The 23,737-nt window shown below is 35.9% G+C and overlaps 1 protein-coding gene across 1 annotated transcript; it reads right to left on the reverse strand.

The window, feature by feature from the left end:
• Window positions 1-4,874: 4,874 nt before the first annotated feature.
• LOC106136375 (roundabout homolog 2) lies at window positions 4,875-23,433 on the reverse strand. The gene is made up of 15 exons (XM_013336905.2): window positions 23,126-23,433; window positions 18,012-18,204; window positions 17,609-17,712; window positions 17,140-17,293; window positions 16,853-17,057; window positions 16,589-16,772; window positions 16,052-16,503; window positions 15,605-15,896; window positions 15,411-15,526; window positions 8,259-8,470; window positions 7,597-7,751; window positions 6,663-6,788; window positions 6,386-6,540; window positions 5,826-6,251; window positions 4,875-5,735 (listed from the first exon to the last, which is right to left on the reverse strand). Exons 1-15 carry the CDS (start codon window positions 23,232-23,234, stop codon window positions 5,712-5,714), a joined length of 2,907 nt encoding a protein of 968 aa, XP_013192359.1. The 5' UTR covers window positions 23,235-23,433; the 3' UTR covers window positions 4,875-5,711.
• Window positions 23,434-23,737: the final 304 nt, after the last annotated feature.

The raw sequence follows: 23,737 nt of genomic DNA on the forward strand, positions 1-23,737 counted from the left end.
TGTACAATTTAATATTCCTATATACAATAAATACGTTCTCATAACAGGTCATTATTCATTCGAGTGGCACTGTTATCCCAGTTATTTCGATGAAACATAAAAATTATGATCGATTTTATTATGTTCGACCTATGGACATGACTATAAAACAATACTGTATGACGATCGTAAAACGTAAATAAATATTAAAAGGGGCCACTACCAATAAGCTGTGTAGATGTTATAATAAATGAATCATCATGAACTTATTAAGAATGAGATCGCATTTTGGTCTAAGTAATTGTATTTATAGAATTTAGTATAAGTAGTTATTTGCTTATGTTTGTTATTAGTAACATGGTGAGTACTCATATTTGACTTTTATCCTGAACCAGATAAAAAAAAACAATCTGGATTGCAAGTTGAAAAAGTAAGCTGTCGAGTCACATTGTGTATAAGTCACAGACACACTGGCTTCGACATGCAAAATATGCAAAGTATGCGCTTAGCACCTTGGTTCTCAATGGCTTAGAAAAACGCAAGGGCTTTTATCTCGATTGTGTTTTATTTTATAGACTCTCCTCATTTTCATATATTCTAAAAAACAACCACAGTATTTCCTAATGTACATAAGTACATATCTACAAATTATCACGACCTTAGAATTTAGACAAAGCCTTACAAGTCTTGCGACTGACTGAAAGAACTGAAAGACCGCGTTTAGGCTTTATGATGTAATTCAGATTTAAGTTGTGACAGGAAGGCCCAAAGAAGAATCCCAAATTTATAAGCCTTTCCAGCATGGAAGTTTACACTAAATTAATGTGCGCTTATTCCCTTAGTCGCCTTTTACGACATTCGTGAGAAAAAATAATAACTAAAATCTTTGTTGAGACAAAAAGTTTCATTTTAATTAAGTACTATGAAACTGAAGTTGTTTTTGGAATGCTAGCAACACTGTGATTTAGTCAGCTTCTTGTTACCACTCCCTTTGCTTGTTGGCACGATTAAAATGTTGCTGAAATAAGTAAAATGATAATAAGCATATGTTAAATGAAATTTTAGCGTTGAAGTGTTGGAATTTCATAATGAATTGGATGTGCGCCAACGCTGGTACAGTTGTTCCATTACGCTGTTTACCTGCTCCTTAATCATTTTAATGAACAGTTATATTTCATACGAAATTTCAATTTATTACGGCTTAAGTATTCTCTTTTCAAAAACTCTTTTGTTACGAAGTGGGAAAGCGAACGTAAAGACAATATGTATTATAGTCTTTTTTTTTATTTCGCGAACGTCTACGTAGGAAGGTTTAGATGAACTAACCTTGATCAAAAAGTCAGGTCAAGTGTACCCAAAACCAACGAGTTTGCACAAATTAATTTAGGTATACTCGTAAATGTAGATGCAGCGAAAGAAGTATGCAGAGATCGTGGCAAGTGGGAAAATGTAGTATCTGCCTACCCCTCCGGGAGAGAGGCCTGTTTTATGTATGTGTAGACTATGTATGACATGCCGTGTGGTTCCCGGCACCAATAAAAAAAAGAATAGGACCACTCCATCTCTTTCCCATGGATGTCGTAAAAGGCGACTAAGGGATAGGCTTACAAACTTGGGATTCTTTTTTAGGCGACAGGCTAGCAACCTGTCACTATTTGAATCTCAATTCTATCATTAAGCCAAATAGCTGAACGTGGCCTTTCAGTCTTTTCAAGACTGTTGGCTCTGTCTACCCCGTAAGGGATATAGACGTGATGATATGTATGTATGTAGACTATGTAGAAGGTAAGGCAGTATATACGTAAAGTCGTATTTGGTCATATTGATGATGAACATTGATCATAAAGTTGTATAGTTATTAGTTCTGTCTATAAAGTAAATATATAATATTTATCTGGGATGTTAGGTATAAATAGTTATTAGAATCAGCAAAAAACAAAACTAACATTTACCAATTTTAAGCTCAATAACCAACACGAAGCTTAAATAATGTGTGTTGCAAATAAACTAAATTGACAATAAACTACAACGGCACTAATTACCAGCATTGTATTTCCCACAGAGTTTTCCAGATACGGCACAGATGTAATTTGAATCGAATGGTCCTTTGTTCGAATCCTTTGATAAAGGAAAGCTTATTTTCTACGAAACCGTAGCTATAAACGTAGCCGATACGTAAGCAAGACAGGAATAAATTGGGCTCCACGATTTATTACCAAATGCTCTTAACCCATAACCTTTCCGGCGAATAAGTCAGATTTTCATTTTACCGGTCCCAAAATCCGGTAATAGATTCGATTTATTGCCGGAAAAATTTATGGTTTATGGCAAATTAATGAATTGAAACAATTCATTAGAATTGTCAGTAACGGATAAGTGCCGGCATCAATAGAAATAAACATAGGACGATTTTATTACTTTCACATGGATAACGTAAAAGGCGACTGAGGGATAGGTTCATAAGCTTGGCATTCTTCTTTTAAGCGATGGGTTAGCAACCTGTGACTATTTGAATCTCTATTCTATCATTAGGTCAAGCGGCTGGGTGGCCTTTCAGTCTTTTCAAGACTGTTGGCTCTGTCTACCATGCAAGGGATGTAGGTAGACGTGGTTATATGTATGTAAGTATGGATAAGTGATAAAGTTTCTAACTCATTATAATTTATTTTCCTGAAGATCTTCGGCAATAATAATTATTAGTAAGAGAAAAAAAGACCGAAACTGATGAGCTTGAATGAAAAGACTTATGAATATGGATAAAGTAAAAAAAAAATGTAAGGATCGTGGCAAAAGGAAACTTAAAATGTTAAAGTTCAAAGATACAAGGTTTTATAATTTTATTCCCGAAACTACGTTGTTACATTAACGTTCACCGAAATCCTACAGATTTCAGCTAATCAATGGTATTTCCGATCTAAGTCAATTCAAATCTTTCTTTAATTGACGAATAAAATTTAAAAATTTCATTAATATGTTATTGGCTATTTAGAACTTTAAAGCTTCATAATTAAATACTTAATTATAAAATTATTTATTTTCAAATGGCCAAGTAGATATTCCGATTCTCACCACACAGCCACATTTTGCCACACAAATATTAAATGGGCGACAAGTTCATCCCGTCCACACCATTTGTCCTATAGCCTGGCCTATAGTAAATAGCATAGTGGGATCATATTCCTGCCGCGTTCAGATAAATTCATTTATGTAGGCGCCTGTGCTTTGCAGGATTAGTTTCGTATGATGGTTTTGTTACCGCTTGCCATTTTGATGAATATTTATTGGGGCTGTGTAAAGGATTACTTTGAAATAGTTTGATTTGCTATTCTGTGGGTAATTTTTGTTATTTACATGGTATAATGAAACTGAACTATTTTATCACAGATATAGATGATAAAATTGAGATTCAAATAGTGACCATTTGCTTGCCCATCGCTTATAAGAGGAATCCCAAGTTTCATTAGTACGCACATTATTTAACTTTCAAGATAATTCGTCCGTCTTTCTGTCCCATGCACACCCGACCAAAACAGGTATTTCCAAATAAGTACACTCGTTAGCCATTTTTGCCTTTCCGAGGCACATCACTACTTGAATGGCTATGCATAGCAAGTATTACACAGTCCTATGTCCATATGTAAAGTCACTTTTTATTTGACCACATGAAATATTTACGAGTAATTAGTTTCTAGATCCAACTTCACCAACTTGTATGCCAAGTTAAACTTTTAAGGACATAGTAATTAAATCTGTATTTAAAATGAAAAAAATATGATTGACAGATCTATTCCTAATGTACCTACAGCGCAAGGATTTCTCATAATTACTTCGATAACTGTTAAACGTGAAATTTATCCAAACAATCACAGGTAATAACTAGTTTTGATATGTAAAATCACAATGATAATGAAATACTACTATAAGAAAGATTTATACTTCCAAAGAATTTTTTTCTTCTATATTTAAGTCTGTTTTTATTGTTACAAAAAAAAACACGTTCTTGTTATCCAGCAAGACGATCGTCCTTACAAAATAATTTATTAACAAGCCATAATCCAATTAGAATACACATTTTATGTTGTTATAACAAGTTGCTAACCCTCGGCTAATACGTAATCAAAGTTATATTATCGCACTAAAAACCTTTGTGTAGGCAGTATTGGTTTACAACAGCCTGTTGGGTTTATGAGCCGAAGTTGCCAAGTAACGAGGCTTTCATTATATCGTTTCTAGCTTTATCAAATGAGAAGTAGGTATGTAGTACCAATCTTATGTCAAAAGTTAAAAAGTATCTACCGTTAGAAATAATTCCGGATTTTGTACAACTTAGATTTTGTACAATAAAATATAAATAATAACCTTATCGTATATCATTATAATGCAAAAATATTCGTCAACCTTTCACAGCTTGACGGAACTTATTTTATTTATTTTTTTACCCGAAACCTTCAAATATTTAGCAAATTTCTTAGTAATCTGCCTGATGGACATTTGGTTTAAGGTTGAAATCAAGTTATTTGTCCTATAATCAAAATAATCCGTCAAAGCACACATACTTGATCTTAAAGTTAAGCAACTACAATAAATCGGTTAAGGTTCTTTATTCACTGACCCGACTGTACCATGGTGGAATCGCGATAAAATCTAGAAGTGACTTACATGGACAAAAGCGAAGCCATTAATTCTGATAGAGCCCATATATGTGGTAAGTGGAACTTATGTGGCGCTGAATAATATCTAGTGTCGAAGACAAAGAAGTCTAAGAGCTTCCTTATGCGGAGGATTTATGGAAAATAAGAAAAATACCTCGTCTTTTAAAGATTTATTCTTGAGTTCTTTTATATTTCCGAGCGATGAATAAAAAGGTTAACATATAATTATAAGAGGGATGAAGCAATAATACAAAAGAGTTGCTAAAAAGTTGTTATATTTCAAAAAATTTAATTAAGGTAGGTAAAACACAACTGGGTCGGAAAATAGTTATTTTTACAGGTTGGATATTCGTAAGGTAGACCTTTTAATAAGGAAATAAAGATTCTTACATCAATGCAATCCCATAATTTCCTAAACAGATGTTGTTATTATTGCACATTTAGCCTTTAAATCAAACCTTGTTTTTATACAACATAATCAATTTAGCTATTTTAATAATAATACAATTTTTTATTCGAGTTCTATTTAATTACAAACAAAAATTGTATTCACCTGAAAAACTATAATCTAGAGATATACATAATTCTAATACACATATTTAATATAAATATCACAGTCAAAGATTAAACTACTAATCTAGTAATCCTATACGTTTATGGCAGTGAAATGCAGGGCTATACATAAAATCTACGTTACAGTCAAAATGGAAACAACCTCGAGTTTGCATATGAAATGTATCAAAATTTGTGGGATATTTTCAGCAAATACTATGTTTATCAAATGTTAAGCTAGTCCTATATAGCGTGACTAGAATATCGATAGGAATAAGTTACGAGATACACGTTTAGAAAATTCGGTTCCTACAGGATATACGCTACTACTGTACACTACAATGATTATCTCAAAAGTGACCTGGTTATAATAATTTATTATTAACTAGAACACTTCCCAAACAAGCAATTCCTTGCTTATAAAAGTGGACATTTTTAACATATCTGTAATAATTATTTAACTCATAGTTAAAAAGTGATTAATGTTTTATTGCTTTGCGTTGTTTAAAATTCTATATTACACTAGCTTTAATTGTTCTTGTTTTCGGGACTCTGCAAAAAAAACAATAGCTCGATTAACTCACCGGAAAGTCTGGGAACAACAGAGAGCTCTCCTGATTTTAAAAACAAACTTCAATTTACCTCATACGGCGGTGGTGGCAGTATATCACATAGATTTATTTGACAGCCCTGCTCCGACCTCGCTACATTCGAATGCTTGCTCGTCTGTATGGGAATTTTGAAACTGTTCTCCCTTCCGAGCCAGTGCCATTGCGGATAGTCGTATTCTAAATCATTCGATGGACATACTTTGCTTTTGTCCTGTCTACTCCTTGAACCGGACCTATTCGTGTGGCAGGACGCGCAATCGTCGTCCAAAACGTTAATCTCATTATGTACTATCTCGTGTCTCGGTTCTCTGTAATCTTTCGTAGATCTACTTGAAGTACTGTGACAACATGTGGAGCATTCTCCATTGGAGTACTGAAGGCTTCCGTTACACGATCTAACAATGCTGTTGTTATGGGATCGCCTTTCTGGACAGTTTCTCATATCTTCGTTATTATCCTGGGTGAAAATTGAAGCATTGTTAGTGGCGGTTCAAGTTTACGACTTATTTGATAGCGTTTAGTTATGCAAATTCAATATGTAATCTAATCTAGTGTCAACAATAGGGTTCATAAGGCTTATCGCATACGTACCTTGAAATTGAGCTCAGTGTAAATAGCGCTGGATGCATATGGCTCGGGCGGCCCTCGCCGCAAACGATCCACGCTTGATGCATCTAATCCCTGAATAGAATTTTGAGGCAGACTGTACTCCGGTTCCACGCTTAGAATACTTGTTGATTGACCTCCTAAAAATAATTTCTTATGTCAATCTCTAAAAACTAACTTAGTTACATGCATCTAGTGATTCAATTATTAAAACACTTCAATATATATATGAACAAGAATCTGGAAAATTAGATTTACTTACCATGTAAAAGGCTCTGATGGCAACTCATGTCCAAAGTAGGCTCATTGGAAGCGAAGACAGGTCGGTCTCGGAGCCATATTGTGTCTTTATTCAATAAACACTGCTGCGCCGTGACAATTGATTGACCTACAATTGAGTTCAATGTTTCAATTACTCCAGCTAATACAGAGATTGAAGTCTTTGATATGGGCCGCCCACCCGGTAGTAATGTTCCCAGGGTAATAAACCTGGCTTTTTCCAGTGGACTATAGAGTCTGCAAGAGTTTGAGCTTCATGTGCCTTTGCGAAGTTTGTTAAAGTTTAGAGGCAAGAATACTATGATTACCAATAAAACATTTTTTATATGTTATTAAATGAACGAGTTCTAGCAAGTATTACGAAATAAAAACACGAGAAGAATACGAAAATGTGAAATGACGCCACACATTCTTTTCGTCGATGAAAATGTTGGTTGATAAATCAAATATTTTTTACATAACATGATCTAGACGCTATAAAACGTCTTGTTCAAAACCGAGAGTCAATGACCGATAACTCCTCGAAGTACGCCAGTATTACTGACACACATTTAGCAATCACCTGGCAATCGATTGGGTGTCAATAAACTTTTAACTATCAAAACTACTCAAGATAAATTAATATTTTTTGATAATAATAGGTTGAAAATAACATAGGTTTATAGATAGAATAATCTGCTTAACGTTTGTTGCATTGGTCTAATTTATAGTTCTAAACCAAAAGTTCAGGTTTCATCGGCCTGCTTAGTATTTAATAAAAATATAGTAATATTATTTTAGTATCTCATAATACAAGTCTCCGAACTTACAGCGAAGCTAGCAGAATCTATGTATGTGATTTATCAAAACAATTGTAAATAAAGACTTATGAGTACGTAATTATGACTGCAAAGAGTTGTGTAAATAAATTCACTTACCAGTTGTCTTCTTCCTCTGAATTCCATTTCTTCGTTTAAGGTAATAAATGCTAAAGACTCCAATAACAATTACGGTGAACAACGTGAGACCAAGAGCTAGTAACCAGGTTTCTTGAAATATGTGAGGAATATTGCTGTCTTGCGGTGGCTCTGTCCTAAATGGGAAATGTCAGAATGATAAGAATCTATGATAGATTGACCACCCGTGGGCGTTATATTTCGTTAATGATAAGTTATTATGACATTTATATTTAGCATTGAGATAAAAAAATCATAATTATCTATTTACAGAGCTTTTTATGATGTAACTGAAGTTTTTAATGAAGTTGAGAAAAACAACAAAGACATCAGTCACTGTGAATCATGTGATCAATATACTACTGTTTTTGAATGATAAAACTATATTTATTTATGAGTGACTATACTTATATTATCAAATACTTTGTTGTTGTGACTCGGAGACTTCAACATCAACATAAACTGAACATTTGCGAAATGTCAAATGCACTCGGCACGAGTTTAACAATGACTTGTTAACTCAACTATATCTTATGCATTCTTAATTGCATAAAGATCTAGGTTACAATTAATGACTCCTAAGATTAAATTAATATATTTTTGCTAAATAAAAAAAAAAAACAAATTGTAGCAATGACACTTACTGTACATAATGTCTTTGCGACTGCGTTGGAACCATGTGAATATGCGCTGGAGTACTAAAAGGTCCGTGACCTTTGCGAGTGACGGCAGCCGCTCTAGCACTGTATCTACCACCAGACCTCAAAGAACTGGCTGCGGCGGCCCTGGTACGAGGCCCTAAGGACATCTGACCTACTACTCGGCCTCCGGTACTGCCGGTGACACGAATTTCAATCTGAAAGATACATTATTGTTGAAATTTTACATAAACGATCGTTCTTGTTAGAAGAACAAAAATAGATTGTTTCGAAATGAATTGATTTGTAGTGCTGTTGCGACAAATTTGAATGTTAAGTTAGTACAATATTAGTATCTCCTTATAATTTTGTGAACTCGTTCTTCTGCATACAATTATTAGGTATGTAATGGACTGCTATTTTGTTAAAACTGTCTCTATCCAAACGAGATAATAAACGATTTAGGTGTTCGAGCCTTCGCTTGAACCACCGTTGAGATAACGCCTTCTCAATTCGTGTCCATCTACCCTCTTTTCGCTGCGTTTTTCTCCTTCCATCGCAGTTTTGTTTCGTGTTGTCTCTTTCTAACATTTACAGGGCAGCGCTCGGCTGGGTGTTCGTCAGTACGCTTTTAGAATTCGTGCAGTAAACTTGTGTCTATAGAGGAACTGGCGGTGAGTAAAATCACCTCACTTATTATTGCGTCGAGTCAAGTATTAATTTCCGCTCGGCACCCTTTGGTCCAGCGACGACTTAGGAGCCAGCCTCCTACTACTGGTTACATACCAAATCAACTCGACGTTAGAATAAGCTTCTCGACACGTCGCCCTAATCTACTCGACACGGCGTCGTATACTTGACTCGACATACTGTCGCATAAACGACTCGACGCGACGTCGAATGAGTCACCGTGTCGAATCACGGAGTAACTGTCTCGACTTGAAGCAATTTATTCGACCTACGATTCGACGTCTGTTGATCAATTCACTTCTCATCACTTCCAGATCATGGATGAGATCATACCAATGGGGCAACTAGCATCTATGCCCTGTCAAGACGAAGATGCTGACTCCTACCGAGCCCTAGTCGCGGCCGTCGATGAACATTTTCCCTCTGAATGGCGAACGTGGGCAGTCTGTAACCTTTCATTTCAAGATATCTTTGGAGATGAAATAACGCAGAAAGTAGATGCTAAAATAAGATTTGCTATACCTATTGTGGATTTAGCAAGAGTCTTCGACCCATCTGCAAATTCATTGTCTGAAAGACGCTTCAGACAGATAAAAAGTAAACTTTTACAATGGCCACTAGGCAGAGCACTATTATATGCTCCCCACAGCATCATGGAAAAGATTCACGCTCCAGACTACAAGCGCTTCATGAACGCCGTGCGAGAGCTGAAACCTAAACTGGTTAATAGAGACAGAGCATCTTCACAGTTACGGTTGTCGGTTTCACCGCAACAAGAGTTCAATACGCCTACTAATAGGAAAAGACCCAGTCCTATCCCACTTACCGAGGAATGCTCACCTCCTAAACGCTCTGATAATTCTAGCAGTAATAACGACGTCCTTCTTTCTGTCCTAAACAAGCAAATGGAAATGTTTGGAAAACTGTTGAATGCTTCCTCAGAGCAAAATGAAAATATTAAGAAACTCCTCACTCGAGGCGGTGAGAGCACAAACCAAACCAACATATCGAATGAGTCGTTTGAGTCGATGACAGATAGCACAAAATCGGTAGAAGATATGGAAATTGCCTCCTGTTCTACAAATTCTGGTTCTAGAAGTATAGCTTCTGAGGAGTCGACCCTACGACAACAAATCGCAGAAGCGCAGCGTAGGCTAGACGATCTTACAAACCAAGAGCCCCCTACAAAGAAGAGGGAGCGCTCTTACGATTTCTCGCCATTTACCACAGAAAAAGAACCAAAAGTTGCAAAAGCTAATCCAGAGCTTCTAAAGCAAGGTATTATATGCCAACGTTTTGGGGAAGAAGGCTGGCAAAATATAAGATATGCTGACACACAAAAAATGTTTCAAGCTGCCCCAGCCTTTTCTTCTCTGAAACCCAACAACGTACTTGCAGGAGCAACACCTCAATACAAATCGGTGAAAATTCTGGAGAGTGCTGACATGACATTGGGAGCTATAACAAATGGGCTGCTTCTACAGAGAAAACACTTTCAAATCTTGCTAAATAAAATGCCTAACCATGAAAGAAATAAAGTTGGCAAGGAATTCCTAGCTGCAGACTCTGAATTTCGAAAGGTATCCGACAATCTCCTTCAATATGTTTGCGGACGTCGTGCTGAGGTTATACAGCATCGACGAGCAATATATCGTCCAACCAACAGGGTTCTCAGGCAAATACTTCACGACATACCCCCTTCGGACACGCATCTATTTGCAGATAAGGCCTTAACAGATGCCGTAAAAGAACAAGGCGGTGTCCATAAGTTCTTTCCCACGAAAAAGAAATACGGGTATAGTGATCAAAGATTTAATAACACACACGATAGATCTCGAAAAAGAGACATCTCAAAAACAGGCTGGATAGACTCCAATAGCTGGAAGAAAAAGAAATATAATGACAATAATGCTAAATGGAACGTGACAAATAAAGAAAAAGGTGGAGACTCTTCAAGAAAGCAAAATATTTTTTCAAGAAAAAGGGGGAGTGGAGATAAAAAATGATACATTCGAAGCGGGGCGGCTCCAAAAATTTTTAAACCGTTGGAGCTCGGCTCCACCGAATATTTTAAACATAATAAAAGGATACAAAATCCCATTCCTAAAGAAACCACCTCTAACTCGCTTGTCAAAGGTAAACGTCTCGAATTTCCAAACAAAATCGTCCTCGGAAATGACAAAAGAGATAGAAGAGATGTTAACGTCATCAGCCTTAGAGGAAACAAGCCAAGAGACGGGGTTTTTGTCCACCTTTTTCCTCAGGAAAAAGGCAGATGGAACCAACAGACCCATATTGAATCTGAAAAAATTGAATCAATACGTGATGGCACCAAAGTTTCGACTTATAAGTCATCAAAATGTTCCGACTCATTTGGATGTGGACGATTACATGATGAAGATAGACATATCAAAGGCATATTTTCACGTACCAGTTGCAAGCAGTCATCGTCGTTTCCTTACATTAGCATACGAAGACAGGACATATCAAATGACCTGCCTGCCATTCGGGCTGTCCAGTGCACCGGCGGCTTTCGCAAAACTTACAAACTGGATCGCTCACGAACTCAGACAGAAAGGCCTCAAAATCGTCGTCTACCTCGACGATTTTCTTCTGATTCACAAGGACCCGGAAATACTGTCCAAGCAAATGGACTTTGCAGTGACATTCTTAAGAAATCTCGGTTGGCAAATCAACTTTCAAAAATCTACAGCGGTACCCTCAAAGAAAGTAGAATATCTAGGTATAACATGGGACACAGAGCTAAACCAGAAAAGGCTAGGAATCGAGAAAACCGAAAAATTAAAATTAAGCCTTTCAAAACTGATCAAGGAAAAACGTTGGAGCTGGCTGGATGCCAAAGTGATCCTCGGCAAACTGAACTTCGCTTCTTTCGTGGTTCCGCTGGGACGGTTACATTGCAGAATGCTACAAAGAGAGTCGTCAAGATTACCAAATCGAAAGCGGCACATAAAATTCGCGATGCGGGACTCAGTACTCCTGGACCTTGTTTGGTGGCTAGAAAACGCACATCAGCACTCGCCAATTCACTATCCTCCGCCGTCAATATTCATAACAACGGATGCGGCAGACACGGGATGGGGGGCCGTAGTGAACGGCCGTCGTCTCTGCGGTACGTGGACTCTCAGTCAACAAAACTGGCACAGCAACAAGAAAGAACTTTGGACTATTCTCGAAGTTTTGAGACAAATAGAACTAGAGCTAGAGGGGAAATCAGTCACCGTGCAAACCGACAATCGCACCAGCGTAGCTTACATTATGAAGCAAGGAGGCACAAAATCTTTGACCTTACTAGAAACAGCAGCGAGTATAATGGAAATTTGCCAGAAACGACGGTGTCACCTAACAGCACGGTATATTCCCGGGCATTACAATGGAATAGCCGACGGACTCTCGAGAGCCAAGTCCCTTCCGGAATGGCACCTCAGAAGAGAAACGCTGGCCAAAATTTTTCAAGAGCTAGGTCGACCAGAAATAGATCTATTTGCTTCGAAGAAATCCGCTATAGTCCCAGCTTATGTGAGCGAAGACTCAAAAGACGGGAACAGTCAGTTTACGAACGCTTTCAGCAGGACGTGGCAGTACAGGTTAGGCTGGATATTCCCTCCACCAGCGTTGATTCCTCAAGTTCTACGCCACTTACAGTCATCACGGGGACAATACTTGCTGGTAACACCAACATGGCCGAGAGCTTTTTGGGAACCAGAACTAAAGAGACGGGCTCTGAGACCCCCCCTCAAAATTCAAAACTTGGAATCGAATCTAATCGATCTGCGAACCAATCGCCCGCCTCCAGAAGTAGACAAATTAAATTTAGTGGTATGGAAGATACAGGCTGGAGCGGTCAATTAGAAAATTGGAATGAAAACGAGGTACAAGTTTTGGAAAAATCATGGAGACCCTCAACGCTGAAAACATACAGACCAGCATGGTCAAAATGGAGAAAATGGGCAACTTTGCAAAATATCTCTATAGATAATCCAAGTCCTCCACACCTAGCCAAATATTTGTGTCATCTTTTTACAGAAGAGAAGCTAGCTGCCAGAACGGTTGCCTTGCATAAGTCGGTGATAGTCACATTTTCGAACCCGAACGAATCTAATAATCTAAGCTCCCATCCGCTCGTTAGGCATGCATTGAAAGGAATATTTGCTCAAAGGCCACCTATAAAGAAACCTTTATCGTGGAAAATAGACGACCTGTTGAACTTCCTAAAAAATTATTCTTTCGACGAAAATAATCTCTTCTCCGTATCTAGACATACTTCCACACTCTTGCTTTTGGCCTCAGGTCGCAGGGTTCACGACCTAACGCTTCTTAGTATTAAAGAAGATGCTTTCGAAGATACTGATGAAGGAATTTTATTCCATCCAAGCTTTGGATCTAAGACGGACTCAACAACCTACCAGCAGTCAGGATGGTTGATAAAGAGCTTAGGCGCTGCGACGCGACAGGATAAAAACTTGGACCTGGTCTTTTGGGTTAGAAAACTAATAGAAGTGTCACAATCACGACGAAGAACGGGAAATGTCTATAACTTGTTCATCACGACACGGGGCACTGTGAAAGGCGCAACACGCTCTATTATAGCAGGATGGATCAGAACTGTATTTAAGGAAGCCAGGATAGACGCATCTGCAGGTAGCTTCCGAGCTGCAGTAGCCTCAGACATTTGGACCAGTAACCGATTCAATATCGAAGAAGTATTAAAGAGAGGCAATTGGCGAAGTAGGAATACTTTCCTAAATCATTACTTTAAAGAGATTCCAGGACGTTTACGTGTGGTCAATAATACTTTAATTGATTCTTTCTCACCGATAACAACATAATTAAAATAATTTACTGAAGTCGCAAAATAATCACTTATTATGGTATTATAGTTAATTTTAATTTAATTTTATTTTATTTTGGGAAAATAATAATTATTGTTATATGATCATAATCAAATCAAAATTTAAGTTTGTTTTGTGTTCGAATAATATAGACAGATGGTAACATACGCATTCTTTTTTATTTGTATTTTTGTTTAAGTGTATCTTAATTACCTCACAGTACGCTTAGGGCAACGCCGGCAGATGGTAAACACGTCTCAACGGTGGTTCAAGCGAAGGCTCGAACACCTAAATAGACCCGTTTTTCCCCCAAAGGGTAAAAAACGGATATTTAGGTTTCAGCCGAAGCTTGAACCACCACCTAAGGCCTTGCCGGCTTTAGGTAGGTTAGCAAACTGACGAACACCCAGCCGAGCGCTGCCCTGTAAATGTTAGAAAGAGACAACACGAAACAAAACTGCGATGGAAGGAGAAAAACGCAGCGAAAAGAGGGTAGATGGACACGAATTGAGAAGGCGTTATCTCAACGGTGGTTCAAGCTTCGGCTGAAACCTAAATATCCGTTTTTTACCCTTTGGGGGAAAAACGGGTCTATTTTTATGTTTATAAAAACTTTATTTTTAATTCATGTTCATAGAATATATTGTTACATCATCGTCATGGTCAATCATGGTACAAAAAATGCATCATTTGACAATTTTTTTATTGAAGAATTTGTTACGTAGAACGTAGTTTAAACGTAGAAATCTGAGATGCTTATTTTGTGTCAAGGCTGGGGATAAAATATTCTTCGCTAGGTATAAAAGCAATGACCACATCTTGAAATAATTTATTCACATCATTCGTTAATACATCATAAACAAAAATATTTCTAGTTCACCCCAATACATAATAACTTAATTTCAAGATTACTCAAATCTGTACATTTGAATAAGATACTAAAATGTGAAGATTAATATGAAAAATATTTATTTAATTTTATTTACTTGCATATCTTTTTTAAGGACGTAATACATATTCATTTCCCTGATTTTCACTCATAATTTCGATGCGCCAAAAGTATGATGAACTTTGTTTATTTAAATTGAAAACAGTATTAATTCTAAACAAATTGCTTCTAAATTGAAAGGATTAGATAGACTTAGTTCAAAATAGATTGTTCTATAGAATAGCCTGGCAAAGAGCCATAGTAGGGCTTTCTTATAGGAGGACATTAACATTTAAAGTGATATTTCTAGCCACCTATTTCAATATGTCATCGAAGTCATTCGTTAAGACCTAGATATCTTGGTGCTTAGGAAGTGCCTACCTAAAGGTTATTTCTGTAAATAATCTCTTGCAAAACAAACCAATGATATATTGATTTTTATATATAGTTTGGAATATTTAAATTCAGTAAAGCATAATTATAAGAATTACATATGCAGTTTGTATAAAATATCGACAAATTATATATTTTGTGGTGGTTCAAACCCTTAACCTTTAATCACTTTCTAATTTTAATTTATTTTCACCCCTTTAAGTACTATAAATGATACCCTTCACAAACTTAATAACATCATTAAACTCCAATCATACATTCAAGTCTTTAGAAATAGATATTTTGATCACTTACCAGGTATCCCGTAAGTTCCCCGTTCCATGTGTTCGCAGGTGGAGGTTCCCATCGTATCCACGCCGAAGTTGCGTTTATTACACCCGCTGTCACACTTTGGGGAGGCGCCGATGGAACTAAAATAACCATCAATATTAAACACCCCATAATCCAACCAAATTAATACGAAAACCGACAAAGTTTAAATTCCTCACCGTCCTCATCAGTGTATCCCGACATTAAATTAGAAGGTTTCCCGAGTAACATCTTGTAGAATGGCATTATAAATATATCATACTGCGTGTAAGCCATTAATCCTGATAAAATGTAGCTCGATGATCCGCTATTGTCGACATTCGTTAATGAGCCATTCGAACACAATATGGCGCCTGAGTGAGATGAGTTTAGAATTGTTATTTCTTCGTTTGTAACGTTGCGCCAATTCAATGTTGTTCCATTATACCAGATTTTGACACCTTCTAAATATTCATTATAATCTGTTAAGACCTAAAATAGAAAATAAAATAATAAAGTCTAGTATGAACCTAAAGCCAAACTGTTATTAGAATATGGCATTATTGTCACGTAACATAGCATGTTACGGCGTAATTTACGCTTCATTCTAGATATTTACGACACTAAATATACCTATAGATACTTACATCCCAAACAACTTTCAGCGAAGTTGACGACAACGCTTCCACCCTTCGCATTACTAAAACATTTTGCTGTAAATACTTTCTCGCTTGAACAAGTTCGTATTGTGTCATATGCGCCTCGCTATCATAAACAATAGCTAAATCTTCATCTAAGGGTTCTTTCAGACCATTATTATCTTTCTTAAGAACGGTGAGATAAGCTTCTTGCATTATGCTTCCGGCCGCATTAACCGCTGTGCAAATTACCCTTCCACTGTGTTCTACTTTTGCTCCGTCCAAATATAACAAACTGGTGTTACTTTTCGTACATTCAGGAAAGAGCAATGAATCTTGGTTGCCTTCTAATATCCAAAAAGTGGTAGGAGTAGGTAAGCCTCTAGCTTCACAAGGAATAGATACCACATCACCCTCCCATGCGGTCAGATTGGATGGTATCTGTGTGAAGTGCGGTAACGCTGAAACAGATGGCTGCATTAAAATAGATCCGAACCGCATTAAAGTTATTGATGCAATAAAATCGATCAAAATAGAGACGCTTACAGTTAACAGTGAGAGTGGCGCTAGTGATGCTGGTTCCAGCGTGACTGTCAGCTCGGCAGGAATAGACACCCGCATCGCTCGCAGACACATGCTCCAGCCGTAATAGTCCTCGAATTATTGATGCATGGGAAGGCAACGTTCCGTCTTCTTTAACCCACGTTATTTTTACACTCGAATCGTAACTCTAAAATAAACACGATTGTTAGTGCTTTCTTTTAATTGAGATAACACTTCCATTTAATAATTTCTTGATGAAATTAATACCTGACAATTAAATTCTACGGTTTGTCCCACTAAAGCTGTAATGTTATTAGGTTTCACCACAAAATGTGGCCGTTTGAGAACAATAAGTCCTGCGGCTCTTGATTGCCTTTCACCAGCAATATTTGAAGCTACACATCTAAATAGCCCGCTGTCAGTTGGTAGAGTTTCGAGAATTTTTAAATTTCCTGTATCTGTTACGGTTACCCTAAAATTAAATGTCAATTATTATTATTTATCCTTCACACATAAATAAATCATAGGATTGTAACTTGATTCATACTATTTACCTGCCATTTACTTCAACGTCATAAATCTGCCCATCTTTGAGCCAATGTACCGATGGTTCCGGAACTCCTCGTGGCGGAGAACATTCAAGTAAAGCAGGCTCACCTGCGGCTACCATCACATCTCTAGGTTCAACTCTGAAGTCGTCACGAAGTACTGAAATTCATGATATTTCTTAACCCTGCCTTTTAAACATAAGTACAAGTGTACACAATTTCGATAAAAAAAATAGTATAAAGTTATTATCTTAAAGCATTTACCATTTTTTTTACATTTTTATATTTGAAACTAGACGCCCTCGGATCCGCCCCCGTATAGCAAAAACGCCTCTAATTTGGGATATCCTCTTTTAGTGCACAGTTTGACCTCATAATCAACCTACATACCAAATTTCTAGTCTCTAGATCCAATTGTGCGAGGTCTCTGTAAGTCAGTTACTCAGTAATGGAAGAGTCTTATAAGATTACTTACCAGCAACATTGAGGGAGGCGTTATGACTGACGGCTTCGCCAGCAATATTTCGTGCCACGCACCAATAAACGCCTTCATCGCTTTCTTTTTTGCCTCGATTGACTCTAAACAAAAAATAAAATTCTGTTGTATTTTTATTGTTAAGCTTAACTTTATGGTTTATCATAGCATCGAATATTGTCCATCGATTTCCATTTTATACTACATTAATGGCAGTTGCATACGCACAAAAAAAATCTGTCTTGAAACATAAGTTACAACGTGATTTGGGATCATCTGTCTTATTTACTTTTTAAAGTCTTCCTTATTATGCAATTAGTTGAACTTGAAATATAAATTTTAATTATGGACCAAATAAATCTCACAAAAATAAATCCTATGTCAGTTACACTAAATCACAAACCTTAGAAACAGCAACCCGTCTTCTAAAGATACTCTGTGACCGTCTTCGGCGGGTGGCAACAGGGACCCATCCTTGTACCATTGCACTATGGGCTTGGGTCGACCTTCTACTACGCATCGTAACGTCGCCGGCTCGCTTCGCCCAGACACGGTGTTGGAAGGGTGTTCTTTGATTCGTGGCGCGCGATTTTGAGCTGAAAATAAGGCTATGTTGAAGTTGAATCTCATTTTGTACTGTCAGTGGTATTCGGCAAAAAAAGGCAACCAAATTATCCCTATAACATTTTGAAGGTCGGTCGATACCACGTTTGTGGTCGAACTGTTAACTAACTTAAAAAAGTACTAGTTAAGAAATTAGTTTGATTATTCACTAACCCTTTTACGGTGAATATTAAGAAACTTAGATGAGTTCAATGTATTTCAATTTAGGTGTATTTTAATATTTTGTTGTATATCTACGCTTAGCTCTCTGCATTGTTATTGTTATTATTAAAAAAAAGATGATCAAAGGCTAACTGTTTACATAGCGTTCCGCTTAATTAACCTCTCCCTTTCATTCAGTACTCAATAATTATATGTCACAAAGGAAATTAAATAGAATAAAGAGCTTAAATATATGTATGTGTTTCTATAGATTATACTGATATTAACATTCATCTCTCAATTATGTACCTTTTTCTTATTTGCAAGAACAAACATGGAAAAAGCGGAGGTCATGTTATTAATTTGGTGACAAAATGTTTAAAATTTCTATAGTAAAATAATTTGTTTATTTTTTTTATTTTCTATTACCAAACCAGCCAGCAGATTATGCGAAGTGACTTTTGTCATAAGCGTGGACGCTTGTAGAAATTTAACTGATTGAATTGCTTTTTAATGGACTTGAGATTGTGGCGGGACATGAAAATTCAAGTGACGTCATTAATTTTTGGTAGACACTACGATCAATTGATTTTAGCGTTAAGCTCAGACCAAGGACTCTCGTGATCTCGAGGATCCGAGCAAAAGATAAGTAGACGTTTCCAGAAAGGCAAGACAATTTAGGCTGCTTGTCAATTTGAACACAAAGTTGATAATAATATGATACTGAATAATTAATTATTTTTCTAATCCATTCAACCATACCTAATGTTCACCTGTGTTAGGTTTAAAGCACAATAATGTTAAAAACAGGTATTAAAAAAGGAATATTCGTAAGTATATGCTATTGTAAAAGTTTCTGTTTTACTTGCAAGGAAAGAACTCATCGCCTAAAAGTACATACTCAATTTACAAGTATTTTTTGATGATAATCTGTGGAAGAATGAAAAGGGTGACGACTACGAGTTTTGTTACTATTAATAGTGATAGAGTAACAAAACTCGTAGTACTCACTAGTACTCTATCAGATGAACGCTAGAGATTAGACTTAGTGAAATATTCAATACCATAGAAAGATTTAGCAAATAGTTTATGACGATAAGGTTGGATACCTGACACTTACACGAATTAGATCAGCAATAATTAAATCGATTATTTTAACATCCAGCTTTAAATATCTTACGATCAAGATTATATGTAATCAAAGTAAACTTGTACAAAATTAGCTCTGAGTAAATTCCAATAAATTTAACTATTTCCACTATGAAGTTATTCCAAATAGCGGTCATAGATATTTATTGAAAACTTACAAAACGTTTTAACGTTACCGTTCTAAAATCTCGTGTTAATGCTTTACGCTTCGGACATCTGACGCCCACGCCTGGATTAGTCGCTTTTAATTCCGACTCATAAAAAACCGAATCTCTCAATAACTACTGCATTTCATCCGTTGCATTTAGATTAACATCGTGATAAACGGACAGGCGGGGTATTGTATTAATTTGAAGTTTAAGGACCGGTACACACGATAATTGTAACGAATAAAATACTACCTTTTGTCCGTGGTTTGTTCCTGTAAGAAAACTCAGAAAGCAGCCTATGTTAGAAATTTATCCCTGCATCCTTGTTTATGAACGCCATAGCAACGGTTGGCATGGTTTTTTGAGTTAGGAAAAAATGTCAGAGATTATATTTTATTGTCAAATATTTTTATTTTATGTCCTATAATATAGCACATTTAAACTGATTATTTCTCTCCTCTTTTCTCCTTCTGTCTTCTGTAGGGAATAACTAACTTTGCTACTATACTTTCTACATCCTTACTAAATATCAATAAAATCGGTCTAGCAAATACGCCGTGAAATTGTCACAGACTGGCTTACTTTTACTTTACATACAATCGTGTCTTTACCCCTTACGAGGAAGACAGAGCCTCCGGTCTCAAAAATACTGAAAGGCCACAGGCAGCTGTATGACTTAATGATGGAATTGAGATTCAAATAGTGACAGATTGCTAGCCCATCGCCCAAAAAAAGAATCTCAAGTTTATTAGCCTTTTCCTTGGCTTTTACGTTCGGCATGGAAGCTTACACTAGATAACTCTATGCCTATTTTCTTAGCCGCCTTTAACGATAGAGATGGAGGGGTGCTATTGTAAGTGCCGGGAACCACACGTCACTTTAACTTTTATTTATTTATTTTTACTACCCTTATACATACATGATTAATTAATAATTACCACTTATCCCTTACGGAAAATAAAGAGCCAACTGTATTCAAAAAACTGAAAGGCCACGTTATATAATTTTAATTAAAAAAAAATATCCAGTACTACTCGACATAGAATAGAGAAGGGCTAAAACCCTCGACCAACTTTTCAAAAATCATGTGTATTTCAATTATTTTTAATTACGTCATGCCTTTCAATATTTACACAACAACTCAAAATTACAAAAACCGCTCGTGTGTATAGCGCTTTATTTTTATTACTTTTGTCCTGCCCCGGCGCAGCGCGGTAGTTGTCCTTTATTAATACTTGTCACTGTCACTGATAACCCGATATAATATAACTATCTTGACATGTTTGTCTTTTTGTACGTGTTGTGTACACGCCACGGGTGCAGTCGACTGGATAAATTGATTCTGTGCCTTTGATTTATACGAAAAATTAATATTTACTGTATGGGCGGCCGGGTAACACCTGTTTTTATAGGATCATGAATATGAAAATAAACATGGGTTACAAAACTTTTTCTTTATTATGAGAAGATTAATTTTGTAATATTGGTTTCTTATACGAATTATGAGTTTGTAAGATATGAATTATCGAATGTAGTATTTACAAGTATGGCAATACGAGTATAGCCGTGTGACTTTCAGGAGTGGGACCACTTTATCTATATTTGTAAATATTACAGAATGAGACATGAGATCTTAAATGATGATTACATTAAAAAGTCCTATAACAAGTTGGATTCAAGCAGGCAACTGACCATAAAAGCGTTATTTTTTAGGATTGTGATTTATAGTTTTATTAGGTACTTTAAACTAACTTCATTTTATTTTCCGGCACCGGGGCAGCCGTTAATTATTATTTTTTATTTTTATTATAAGTACTCTATCCTTTTCTATTATTGTTTTTAAATGCCCCGTTTGCGCTATTGACATGGTTCGCTCTGATGAGAATCAATCCCAATTCAAACACACGATTATACATATCAAATTTTTTAAATGAGTTTCATCCTACAATCTCATATTCTTTATCTCTAACAGCTTTTGATAAGAATTTTGTAAAAAATTATAATATTCGCACATAAATCACTATCAGTCTTTGACTATTGGCTCTGTCGGGGTAGAGGTGGATAAAGACGTGAATATATGAATGTATTTTTCTCCAGATTATTACCAATTTAATTTTCAACTGTTAAGTTAAGAATTGAGATTACACTTAATGCTTTCTGTGAAACTTTATATTCCGTGAAAACTTTTAACATGCTGTAACATGGTCTTATTTTCTTATATCACACGATATTGTATATCGTATGACTAGTACTTAGGACAAATTATGTTTCTCAAACATCGTAGGTAACATAGAATATAGAATAACCGAATTAGATATTTACGATTTAATTGTATGTAATTATGGTTTTCAACTTTACAGTAATCATCAATCTATAGTTTTAACTAGTAACGTAGTAAGCAGTATTTTTTTAGTAATTAAAAAAAAAAAATTATATCTTAGTTAAGCAGACTGGCATGTAAATCAATAAATAAAAATTCAATGAAAAATACATATGTACCAATGCAAATATATAATTTAGGTACACTTGTTTTTACTAATAACTCCACCTTTGTTAATCGTTAAACCGTTGCCACACCCATTAAACGTTTGATTAATACTCATCAAAATAAGTGATTTCATGATTTAAACCTATTTTGGCTTATTCTCTTAGAATACTCGCAAGGAACCTAGATGTCAAATTACCTACAGGTTTCCACAACCTTTAGTTTCGACTACCAATACGTTGCCTAACTTGTCATATATTCTTCATCTTCACTCATTCACTCAATATCTTCAGAGTGTCAAATCTTAGATAGACGAAAATCCTATATTATTGTGTCAATTGCATGAATTTCGTTGATTTTGGTCCTTTATATTTTTCTATCCGCTTAATCGACTGGGTAAACAAAGTCTTATATATAAAATTTTATTTCCACTTACCAATTTTTAAGTTTTTCAACAGTGTATGAAAAGTTATTTAACCGTCTTAATAAAACACCTAAAATTTAACATGACTCAACAAAGTTAATAAACACTAATTACATTTTCGAACCGTGCCTTCCCGTTAACTTCAATTACGAAATAAAAAAGAACCATTGTTTCATTACCAATAGCTACTAGACTACGGACATTTTGTTAATTGACTTCATGCTACCTTAATTACTTGATGCGGTACCGATCTGATAAAAAAGATGCCGAAATAGTAAAAAATAAAAAGTCATTTAAATTGAACAAACTTTCTACTTCCTCCGTCGCTGTAAGGTAAACGGGATGTTTAAATTATACTTTAAAATAGTCTAACATGATGCTTTCAATGAAATACTAGTCAAGATATCGGTATCTGTAAAGATAAATTGTATACAGAAATTACATTATAATCTTACAACAAAAAAATAGTTTAAGTATGTAGCTAAGCAATTTAATACAATAAAACGCCGCGCAATTGAGCTTTCAAAAAATAAGATAATATTTACCATTTGTCCCATTCAGTCCAATAAGTAGTAAATGCACTAATACAAGAAACACAAATTGGTTCCTCCCATTTATGGTGTTATCGCACTCATTAACACCAACATCCACCATACTGCCACTGAATTAAACTTAATTCTCACACTATCGAAAATTTACATGTTTACAATTTCAAGCGGTACGCTTCAATTCATTCGCCATTCTTGTATAAAAAACAAATATAGTCATTCAATTCGAAATTTGAAAAGTTCGGTAAATAAACGCGGCATTGCGTTCGGATACGCGACTTTGGTTCACACGACCGACCGGTTCCGTAGCTTGTGTCGTACTATCGCGTCCCTCCCTCATCTGTTTACTCTCTACTAATGGGGGGATTCAAAGGCGCCTTTGCCGCTGGTCTTCTGGTGTAAGTTACAAAACTACAGATGTTAAACATGGAGTTACAATCTAGTCGATTCAGTTGAGACTAGGCTTCTAAATTTTTTATTTTATGACTGATACTATCTTACTCTTCAAAAACTATTGATGGCATGTACAGTTTTATTGGATAGATAATATGGTAAACCTGGTGAAAATGATAACATTAGCAGAAAATTATAATCGAATCTTAAAGTTTT

This window comes from Amyelois transitella, chromosome 10, assembly GCF_032362555.1.
Source record: "Amyelois transitella isolate CPQ chromosome 10, ilAmyTran1.1, whole genome shotgun sequence".
Classification (NCBI taxonomy): domain Eukaryota; kingdom Metazoa; phylum Arthropoda; class Insecta; order Lepidoptera; family Pyralidae; genus Amyelois; species Amyelois transitella.

What these genes read in the sequence shown, in the direction of transcription:
- LOC106136375 (XM_013336905.2), bottom strand. Translation starts at nt 23,234, where the DNA reads ATGGTGGATGTTGGTGTTAATGAGTGCGATAACACCATAAATGGGAGG. An exon ending in CCGTAGAATTTAATTGTCAG is followed by an intron (nt 16,773 to 16,852) that starts GTATTAATTTCA and finishes TGTTTATTTTAG; the next exon opens with AGTTACGATTCGAGTGTAAA. An exon ending in TGCCACCACCGCCGTATGAG is followed by an intron (nt 5,736 to 5,825) that starts GTAAATTGAAGT and finishes TTTTTTTTGCAG; the next exon opens with AGTCCCGAAAACAAGAACAA.